The following is an 11,854-nucleotide window of genomic DNA, read 5'->3' as shown; positions in this document are numbered from 1 at the left end:
TATGCATGTATTTTCTTTCATATCTTGATTTTGTTTTAAATTCTTTCTTTAAACCTATGTATCTATTTCAGCATCCCGCCACATGACTCCCAATGCTCCGCCGCCAGCATACACGCCGCCAAGCGGGCCATGGTACGCGGCCCCACCACCAGCCTACGCGCCCCCACCACAAGGCTACTATGGTTGGGTCCCTCCATACTCTGTGAGTAAAAAAACTCAACATTAATAGATTTATATTGTATACATTTTTCTTAACAATGTAAATGGTGTGGACCTCTCACAGATTTGTATGGTAATAATGTAAATTATATTCATAATTATATTAAAACACACTTGAAGGATATGAAAAATAGATTTCGAAATTTACAGAGTTTCTTGTAAGCTCAGGCAGGCAGTATGTAGTAACTGCATTCCCAACTAAAAAAGTGCTTTTAGAAGTAGTTGTAATTGACTAAATAAATGTTTAAGTTTATAAAATATCAAGTGGAACCTGAATTATTAATTAAATTATTAATAAATGTCGCGTAATGATTTGAATAAACTTCCAGGCGTTCCCCGACCAGCCGGCGCCGAACTCGGTGTTCGTGTCGAACAGTCCACCACCATACCCGGGCGTGATGGGCGCCGCGTACCCGCCGGGCGCGGGCTTCTCAGGTGCAGGTGGGAACAGCGCAGGCTACCCGAACGCGCCCCCGGGCTACCCGGGCAACGCTAACTCGCCTCCCGGTTATCCGGGCAACGCGAACCCACCACCCGCCGGGTTTGCGGGCGGCTTCGTGCCCCCGCCCGGGATGTCGGCTAGTGGTGAGTATGCGTCTCGGTATATTCTCGCATGTGAATCTATGTGCTCGCCGTTATGTAGTAGTTTAATTGTATTAAGTCGGGTTTTTCTTCAATTTTTTTAAATTACAGATGGCACTGTATCCGTGTCACTTTCATGAAGGACATGAAATATGTATTGTGGTAACCTATAATTTAGACACTTGAATTTTAATTTGTTTTGTCCATCATAGTGTTAAAGAAATAAATATATAGATAGCTGTCAAATTAAAATTCCACTTTTACTTGATTCACATGTGACATGTGCCCATTTTATTAATTGTTATATTATAGAATATATTAAATTCTATTATGTCTATATAATTATTACAGGTCTATATGTGTATTACCCTTTGTGGTGTTTTATGTGGTAAAAGTTTAATTATAATTTCTTTTGAAATTTTTAATAAACATTTTTACTGTTAACTAATTAATAAAAACATAAAATGATTTCACTATTTGGAAACCATACTATAACACGAAATTATAATAATAATTCATAAGTAACATTGCTAATATTCGTCTTTGTACTTAAATTTATGTATTCATATGTAAAATAACCTAAGTAAATTGTAGTACATATTTTCACAACTATATTAACTTAGAATTTGATTAGGCTTGACTGATAGAAGTGTTCATTATAACATTTATCAAATATTTGTATGTCATTATAATATGTAGTATATAGATGTTGCAGTAGTTTGCAAATCATTTACAGATGCGAAAGCCGCGGAAGCTGCACAAAGTGCATACTACGATCCTAATAAGCCGCAGACTGCATATGTGCCACCACCTTACAATGTGAGTTTTAGTTGTAGACATGTTTTAACAAGGAGCATATATCGTTTATATTTACAAAGTGTTGTCTATTAATTATACAAAATAATATTATAAGTTATATTATATTGCAGATAATAAATTTTATCTTATACTAGCTGACTTACCAAACTTGGTATACCATCCTAACCTACCATCTGAGATATTTATTACAACTATAAAGTAACTCTAGGCAACAGATTTCTTGAAGATTAAAATTTACCAAACGGAACACAAAATTGATCTCACATTTTATTACAAAAAATTATGTCTTAATTACAGGATCAGCCACCGACGTATCAGGAATCAACGTCGAAAAAAGAGAATTAAAGCATTGTCCGCATTTTCATATGAATGTACCAAGTCATGAAAACCCATTAATGGAAATGTTGGAAAAGAAAAAATATTATGTATAATTGTTGTATAATGTATTTCACATCATTATTATATTAAATCACGGCTTCTGGCATAATTAAATTCAATTAAATATTATTTAAAGATGGCTGTGTTCAAATTACAATCTGTTACAGTATTAACCACTATATCACAAACTATCTGCATGTTGTTGTAAAACATTCCACATATTGTGTACATATTTTCATAAATCGCTTTCTTACAACAATGAATATAAAGTTGTTAAATTTAAAATTATTTATGTAGATGTTGTAATAAATTTAATATTTATGAAACAGCTTTTTATTTACGTACACGATTCATCATGCAGACAGAATGTAGCATTTCTTATGCAGAAATACATAAATAAATTAGATTTTGTGTAATCAAAAAGGAAGTCGAATTGAAGTTCTTTTAAATGCTACCGATCTCTTTACTATTATGTGTTAATTTAGTAGCTGTCCATCCAGTCAAAGAAGATTAAATGTGTCATCATTAAAAATAGAAAATCAGTTGTTAGCAATATCTGTCAGAAATGCAAAATTTTTGTAACTTATTATGAAATACAAAATATGTCTAATTAAATAGATATACTATCATGATATAAATAAATTATTTCTATTTCGACTACAGAGTATGGGTAAGTCCGTGTTTGCAAATTAACTTATTAGTTTTATGAAAAAATAGGCACATATGATATTAGTAACGTGGAACAGCTTTGTACAAAAAGCCTTTTATTATGTAGTCAACAAGCACCTACATAACATAACTTGCCACAGTCAATTTTATTTAAAAATACAAAAGTTCAATAGTGATTCCATTTACTGATATATGTTTGTGATTAAAAAAAAAATAATTCTAGAATTCGCAAAAGAGTTACTGAGGGTGTTGAACTTTTGTACAAAGTTGTAAATAGTAAAGCTTTTTAAATGGAATTTTGTCTGTATTTAAAAATAACGAAAAAATATTTCTTCTTTTAACTTTAGACAATAAATTGAAGCTGGAGAGCTAGGCAGCCAGGCGTTATATATATTATCATGAGTCAATACTGTGAGTAAGCATTTTTAATTTTAATGTCATAAAAAATACATTATTATGTGTTTTCTTTTAACATATTTTATGATTAATTGATATGTGGCAGTGCAATAAATTATTGAAAATCCATCGAACACATGAGGTAAGCCCCCAGATAAATTAATCAGTGGCAAGTTATTTGTAGAGTGCTTGATATTTTTATTTATTTCTGATTGGAAAATTGCTGAATACTATTTTGTCTTATTTATTTTTTTCAGCCTAATATTAGCCTAATACAATGGCTCCTATAGCACATCCGCCCTGCACGCCTTCGGCATCATGTATCCCAATCAGATGTCATCCAACTCCACCACCCTGCCAAAATCCTGAAAAATGCCTCAAGAAAACTACCTCGAAAGGCATAAAGCCATGTCGTAGCGCAGTTTCTATCATGGCAACTCGATCTAAAGCAAAATGTGGAAGTTGTGGCAAAATGAAGGGATCTTCGGACCCAAGAAGTGTGAAGGCAGTAGAAAAATTTCTTAAGCAGAAATCAAAAGAGGCCAAATTGCGAAAAAAGGATAGTTTGACCGGAAGTCGTTCTTATGTTAACTACACCAAAAAGAGAGGTCATCCTCGGCAAGAAAGTGATTGCTGTTATGGAAAGGGACATAGAGGAAGAGTAACTAAGGGGAAAAAATGTTGTACTATCCTATAATATACAGACATCGTATTCTGAATCGAGAATAATAAACTTCGAAAAAGAAGTTAAAAAAGGTTTTCCGGAAAGAAAAATAATTGCTCGGAATTAATAGAAAATATATAACATTTATAATAAATAATTTAAATAAATCGATTATCGTACTTATTCGAGTTTGCATATATTTTAGTGACTTTTCTTATGATTACATATTTTAAAATACAGAAAAAGATACTTTATGAAGATTCTAGTTGAAAACGTAAATTATTTTAAGCCGATAAACTTATATGTGCAATTGCCAATAATCCTTCACTAAATCCTTCTTAGTACATGTTTAGATTCTAAAATTTACATATTTTAGCATTTTAATGTTAAGTATTTTTTCAGCTACAAAGAGTGTAAAACCATGCATATCCGCCCCGACATGTAGTGTACACAGACATAGACCTCGACCGCCACCATGTCCTGATCCTGAAAAATGTTATAAAAAGTCAAAAACTACGAAGAAATGCCCTAGTGCGGTGGAGGCTATCAGCAGACTTGGATCGCCATGTGAATGTGCCCGAGTTCAGTCAAAAGACTCCAGACTTAGCAACAAACGCACCTATAAAACCCACCGAAAAAGAATACAAAAAGTCTATAAGCAACGATCGATGGAATCCCGTTGGAGAAGGAAGAAGAAATGTTGCACCATCTTGTGAATTAATCAACTATATCAACTATGAACTTTTTACAATTTATTATTTTACTGTACAGCAATCGTATTTTAAAAAGAAATTAAAGATACGTTACTAGACCCTTATTTTTTTCCAATCCTCTATGACTTTAAATCTTAATTTGCAACTACTCGTTGTGTAAAATGTATTGGGATTACCCTATTTGTAACTTGTAAGCTTGTAAAGATATTATATTATTAGGAAAGGCAACTCTATCGTAATAATGAGTATGACCATTTTCAGAAAGATAAGAAATTACAAAACCTATAGACACCGATACCGACCTAACGATAAAGAGTTCGGACATTAAAAATAGCCAGTTTCGGTTTGAATGGTGTGCTAAGATGCATTTTTTTTTGCAAAATTAAAAAATATATTGAAAAACTAGGCGACCTACTAAAAATTATTGTAGACCTGTAAAGACTTGACGTTTGACTATTGATTACGGACATTATGATTTAAAAATCCTTTGATGGGGTGCTAAATTTGTGTAAGTTTTATTTTCCTACATAATAAATATATAGACACAAATAATTGATTACTAAATTAATCATCGCAAAACAATTTGCAAAACAAAAACATGCATTACATATAAACATTTATTTCATAAATTCTTTAACATTGCTTTTTCTGATAAAAGCTACACGGTGAAATTTATATAAAGTATAATATTTATTGTACTTGCAATGATATGACAACGTCAGAAATTGAAGAATTTCTGAATCGAGATTCGAGTGATGTGAAGTGCCAAGTAGGTTGCGACTTGCGAGTTGCGAGTTGCGACCGAGTCCGAAAAAGACAGGGGAGCAAAGAATAGTATAGTACTACGGCAGGGGAGCGTGAGAGAGCGGCTTCAGTGATGTGTATAGAATTTTAGAAAATTTTATAAGATATACTTACTTATTAAGCATAGGGATAGTCTGCAATATACACAAAAGTGTTTGTTTAACGAGTGTTTTATAAAAGTATTTAAACGCAAATTTCTGTATTGACTTATCCTATGAGGAGTTCATAGGCCTTCGAATACTGTTTGTGTTGGACCGCTATATAAAAGGTGTGTTTGGTAGATAAAAGAAAATATCTGTACATAATAGAAATACGTTTTATCACAAGTGAAAAGTGTAGTATTGTGATAAATTTTTATTGTTATGTGGTTTAAACTAGCATTGATGTGGCAAACCGGATTGCACCAAGGTGGAGAAAACGTGACGCTGTTATAAGGTCAGCATCGCTTTTCTATTTAATTGTTTACTTTTTAAAATATGATTCAGTATGTGTATAGGTCAATTAGAATTTAAATATATTTGGGCAGTAATCCCCTACATATAAATCGATAATAAAGGCGTATTGTCAGGAGAAATTTACCTGGACGCATTTATAAACACGTAGGTACCTACACTATAGAGAGAGATTGATTAAAATTGTTGCATTACCCGAGAATTTCACAGCGATATTCTTATTTCATTTAAAATTTTGTATTTAAATATCAATTGAAATTAAAAAGTATATTTTTGAATTTTTGCTGGGTTATTAGAAAGCTAGAATATTTTACTAGTAATATTTTACTAAATAATCACCAAATAATAATGTAAGACTTATGTGCAATAATAATTTATTAATTACAACATATTTCCAATTGGAGATTCAGTTATTATTATGTTTAAGTATATTATGTTTAATTTAATTGTTATTTCCATAAAAATATGGTACAATCTTGAAATCGAAATTTTAAAGCATAGTTAAAAAAAATTACTAAATCACCCTAAACTGATTATAATGTGCAATTATAGTACATTTGTTAATTACCTATTTTTACTTTTTTTTACCAAAGATTCTAAAATAAGTGTTAGCTTAACAATTGAATTGTTGATGATGTCCATGTAATATTTTTTAAACTCATTTTCATGTAAGTATGTATTATGGAATTTTTTAAACTATTAACTATGCTGAAACAGATACTTCCAGTATTTTCTTTGAACTCAAAATGAGGTTCAAACCATGTACCAATTACAAAATATCCAGGGAAATATTTTGTTGGGTAGTGTCAGACTATAGAATTAGAGGCAGTGTTGGATTATAGAATGTAGATAACTGCCCTTAGAGAAAAGTATTTGTAGGTAATTACACAAATAACAGATTCAATGATAACATATTGTACTCTGAAGTATAAATTATGTATGTATAATTTATTGAACAAATATGATATATAAATCTTTATATTAAAACTCATTCTTAATTTATAATGCTTATAGAGTAAGTTAAAGAAAACAAAATAATACTTTTGCATTTGGTAAAATAGGGGTGGTGCGCATGTTAAAATTGCACTTACACATCATCTTCATAAGCAACAATTATGAATAACTACCTATAAATATAGTTTCACCCGCGTAAGTCCGTATCCCGTAGGAATATCGGGATAAAAAGCCTATTGCCTATATGTTATTCCAGTTGTCCAGCTATCTGCTTACCAAATTTCATTGCAATCGGTTCAGTAGTTTTTGCATGAAAGAGTAACAAACATCCATACATCCATACATCCGTACAAACTTTCGCATTTATAATATTAATAGGATTAGTATACACATGTCAGATTACGAGTGGCTAACCCAGCAGCCAGGTGAGGGATCATTCAGTCATATCTAATATATAAAATTCTCGTGTCACAGTTTTCGTTGCCATACTCCTCCGAAACGGCTTGACTGATTCTTATGAAATTTTGTGTGCATATCGGGTATGTTTGAGAATCGGCTAACATCTATTTTTCATACCTCTAAATGATCAGAGTAAGGCAGAACAGCGTTTGCCGGGTGCAGCTAGTACAATTATAAACATATTGGATAGTGTTGATTAGATGGAAATGAATGGTCTAATATGAGTCTAAATTAGTTAGGATGCTTATTATTAACATGCTCTCAGCAGCTTTTTAAAGCCTTGGGTGCTTTTATATTTTGTTGGCTAAGTGTATTTTTCTGTGTAACAGGAATGGAATATAAATTGAAACTTTCTTTTTTTCTCATAACATTATAACTTGTTAATTTTAATTGCATTGCTTATTTATTATGTCACTAGAAACTCCATACAATTGATGTTTGAGCCTCTAATAATAAGAGCCTCCAATTGAATCTATCCTGCTGGTATTCAGAGTGGTGGATATCAAGGGTTTATCCAATTGGTAAGCCTCCAGCTAACTGTCACAAATATGCTATGCACAAACTTTTACTGTTTATTCACACATGGCTGAGCAAGAGGGGTGTATGTTATTTAATATCTTATCTTCTTCCAATGATGTAAGGCTCTGCCATTAGATCTTTGAGGTCCAAGTTTTTTCCTCGACATACTACTTCTTCAGTTATCATTAGCCAAAGAAAAGAATTTCCTTTCAGTCACTGAGGTCTTGTGTTGTTCATTTAATATCTAAGGATTTGTTGTGGTAGTCGAGCACGCTTTGGCACGAATTGGGCCAGCTCGCACCGGGGTAGTACCACACCCCCACAGAAAACCGGCGTGAAATAGTGGCATGCCACTGTGTTTCGTATGGTGAGTGGGGGAGCCGGAGGCCCGTTTCCATTTCCTCACCCATCCCAGTCCATTCCTTCTTTCCAGTCTTTAATCCTTTCTTTTTCCCTTACTCCATAAAAGCTGGCAGCACATTCGTAGAGGCACCTTTGCGAATGTTCATGGGTGGTGGTGATCGCTTAACATCAGGCGAACCACAAGATCATTTGCCGGCTATGACATTAAAAAAATATATACCTTATTGTAGTGTAGTTATACTGCACAGTCACATTTGACTTTCTTCATTATGTTTTCATGCTTGAACTATAAAATAACGATTTGATTTAATTTAAGTGTAAAAATTAATGTATCTGTGGTTGTTTACAAATCCTTTTTGTCTTATATCCATGAAAAAAAAATTGTCAAACGAAATTTGTAATTAATTGAAGAAGGAAAGTTACCGAGTGAACATTTTATTTCTTTATTTATCACTCAAGTGATATTTCGGATTGAAGGCTGGTTTATGCATAGGGTGTATGTTTTCAATTAAAAAAAATAATTTATATTTAGGTAAGTAATAAAAACATTAATCTAAGTAAGTATGTAAAATTTTATTAACGGTTTCGAGATTATAGCATAGAAGGAGGAACTTTTCAAACTCCAGTATTGTCTCCTCCTGTAGTGATAACAAATAAATAGCATAATAGAACAATATAATATTTTATTATCAGATATCTAATTAGTGTTAAAATCTATTAAAGTTAATGATTGATGGTTATATTTGTCCGTGTGATATCTATAGAGTAGTAACGTGTTCAAGTAGCCAATGAGCCTACCCTCCGCCCTCGATCTAGCACCCTCCACTCGATATGAGACCAGTAACTCGTTTGTAAGCACCGAGCCGTGTCGATGGAACGCGCGCGATCTAAATTTTCAATGCTTAGCTATATCACGGCCTCCAATTTTAAAGTAATTCAATAATTTGATAACATTTCTATCTATATTATGATAACATTTTCTTCGAAACAACTAATCGTTGCCTGTGGGGCCTGTTTGCTTAATTTGGTAATTATCTTCTTTTACATGTATGCATAAGAATTTTGTAAAATATTAAGAAATTAATTTGGCTCGCGTATCAACAGGATATGCACTAATTTTGTCAACGATACATTTTTTTCATTCAAATCATGAATTGACAATAACCGCAGAACAACTTTGTCGTTATTTCGATGATTTTTAATTCCAAATGTCTTGTAATCCATCTCAATGAGAAATAGTGATATCCATGTTACAGAACATAATATGTTCGTTAAATTGTGACTTACGGTTTTCATCATAAGTCCAAATGTCGCAAGCTCACCCGCTTACAAGGGTGACAGACGAGGTGGGCTGTTCATGTATGTTGTAGTAGTGCACTTAAACATAAAAGAAAGGAACGTGCCGCAGGGGATAAAAAGTTAGTCTTATTTTTACACCACTAAAGCTGTATTGTTTTTAACAGCGTGCTCTTTAGAGTCTTGGAATACAATGTAAATAATCATTAGAAATCTTGTTACTCGTTACACATTTTCGAATTTACGCTAAGATTGTATTAAATACGTAATATTTTGCGTGACATTTTCTCGGCCCTGCAAACCAAATAAGGCTGAATAGTAAGTTTGTTCGATCGCGCTAATCTCATGAACTACTAGATCGAATAAAGGCTCACATATTAAGATCACAAAAGTCACAACAGTAAAAGTAAAAGTAAAAGTCAACCAGATCACAAGGCTAATGACAAAATAATATTATCATAACAAAGTTTTATTTGTATACAAACATTTGAAGTGAAGTAAAATATTTGCAGTGTTTGAAAATGTTTCACAATTAAGTTACAATATTGAAACCTAATTTACATAGTACTAGTCAGTTACTCCAAATGCAGCCTATTAAGATCCCAAGTCTGCTAACGTAAAAATACTTCAATTGCGTCTCAATTGGCTCGTGTGACAGATTTAGTAGCCTGCTAAATATTTATGATCGATGGTGTTCCATTGAAAATTAATGGAATCGCAACTTTAAGTCTATTAGAAACTTAGGTCATGGTATATTCTCCTTGGCAACACTAAGAACTGTTTCGTAGATTCATCAATACGATTACGTATTTATATATGGCTACGATTGAATTTTTGCAAAATACGAATTATGTTACAAAGATAATTGGATTGTAATCGATTGTCAACTGAATCATAATGATGTGTCCTTTAATGAAAATAGCAGACTAGGCCCCCTGTTGAACAGGCCCCCTGAACATTGACACATCGATGATAAAATTGGGTCCTCTGAAAAACGCACGCTAAGACCTTTTTAATACATTTCAAGAGACTGTCTCTTTGTCCACACGATTGAGAGACATTAATCACAAATTATGATGCGTTTTTGCAATATCGCAATATTACCGATAATACTCAATAATACTAACATAACAATATATAACAACAACAAATACATAAAACCATTTAAAATTTAAATGTCGCTTAAATTTATGCGAAATATTCAAGCATTTCGCTAAAATATATTCTATAGTCGCTTTTAGCTGTGACAAAATCAAACTCATAGGTCAATGCGATACAAAGATCCTACGTTTACGTAACTTGCACTTGGTTTTTTAACGATTTCCAGAGCAACCAGGGCAGATTCGGGGCGAGCGGCTAGTTATTAATCAATTATAAAACTGTATCAAACACCAGCAATTGACGTATGTAAACCAACACTGACTCTACGTCTTCGTCTCTTCGCTATTTTCATAAATCCTATTAGCTCTTCATATTGTGAGCTTATGAAGGCTATTACTAGAATCTAATAGAACTAACAAATGTAACAAAAATATTAATTTATCGTTTATACATTAGTTATAAAAAGTACCAACATTTTTCATTACTACTCATCGAATTATAATATATTTTGATTTCACATTATTAAGGAATGAGTACTTATTTGTAAGATTTTTTTCACATTTTCATTGAAGTATAACGTTATGAAATACAATCAATAACTTACATACGTAATTATAATTTATTCCTACATAATTGTTAAACTGCGTTTTTATTAACGACTAAGGTCATTTTTTGTGTAATTTCATGCGGAAGGATATTGATCGTGCCCGTACTTATTTTTAGTGTTGTAATTTGATAGCGAATTTCAATCAACACGTTTTCCTGTAATACAATATGTATATTAGGCATTAGTGTGGTAGAAGGTTCAGTTACTAATTTTAAGGAAATTAATGGAGGAAGCAAGAACTTCCAGTACACAGAGAGGACTTTTAAGCAATCCGAATAGGGTAATTCCTTTTTTTATGGAATTTCTTGGAAGAAAAAACACAAGTCTTCTGGTTTAACTGCAATCGGCCTAGATCCGCTACATATATCTATGATCCTTTTATTTCATTTTTAGTGTAATATACTATTCTGTAGTAGCTCCCGATAATTACAGTTTTACTAGATTTGTACTTTATAGGCTACAGACATTTCCACTCGGTTACTTTTGCTATAATCTTCATCCGTCCAAGAGAGAGACAAAGCAGTGCCAGTGTCGTCAAACGTCGTGTAAGCGGGTAGACCAGCGACCTTGCATTATAAGCTGGTTAAGGTGAAGTGTGGTTGCAGTAATCCGATCTTTGTTGCAGATGGCAGGACTAGCGCGGCGGAGCAGCGGCCGCGCGGCGTCGGGTGACACGAGTTGCGCGACGCTTATGCCTTGCGACACGCGAGCATTTGTTATGTATGTATTACTTTCATCTAATCTAATAAAAAAAAACGTAAACATTTATCGTGTTGCGTTTACTTTTTGTTACAGATAAGATACATTTTTTTAGATTTACAAGTATTTAATATAAAACAAACCTCTAAATGTATTTACC

General features: G+C 32.7%; 2 protein-coding genes across 3 annotated transcripts in view; both read left to right on the top strand.

Moving 5' to 3' along the window:
• The window catches only part of LOC119828272 (WW domain-binding protein 2), a 5,447-nt gene extending 3,415 nt beyond the window's left edge, over window positions 1-2,032 (top strand). Inside the window, exons 4-8 of one of the 2 annotated variants that reach the window (XR_005287757.1) lie at window positions 72-202; window positions 549-804; window positions 1,153-1,189; window positions 1,538-1,620; window positions 1,918-1,940. Coding sequence is in view for 1 of the 2 variants with exons in the window: in XM_038350385.1 (XP_038206313.1) it covers window positions 72-202; window positions 549-804; window positions 1,538-1,620; window positions 1,918-1,965 (518 nt within the window). In the remaining variant the exon portion in view is untranslated. Of the gene's footprint in view, window positions 1-71; window positions 203-548; window positions 805-1,152; window positions 1,190-1,537; window positions 1,621-1,917 lie in introns of both variants that reach the window. The other variant, XM_038350385.1, reaches the window with a different exon arrangement.
• Window positions 2,033-5,205: 3,173 nt separating this feature from the next.
• The window catches only part of LOC119828230, a 32,163-nt gene continuing 25,514 nt past the window's right edge, over window positions 5,206-11,854 (top strand). Inside the window, exons 1-2 of the mRNA XM_038350333.1 lie at window positions 5,206-5,679; window positions 11,621-11,715. The gene's annotated coding sequence lies outside the window, so the exon portion shown is untranslated. The remainder of the gene's footprint in view (window positions 5,680-11,620; window positions 11,716-11,854) is intronic.

The sequence above is a fragment of the Zerene cesonia genome, chromosome 7, assembly GCF_012273895.1.
Source record: "Zerene cesonia ecotype Mississippi chromosome 7, Zerene_cesonia_1.1, whole genome shotgun sequence".
NCBI classification, from domain to species: Eukaryota; Metazoa; Arthropoda; class Insecta; order Lepidoptera; family Pieridae; genus Zerene; species Zerene cesonia.
This window is presented reverse-complemented; position numbering and strand designations above follow the sequence as displayed.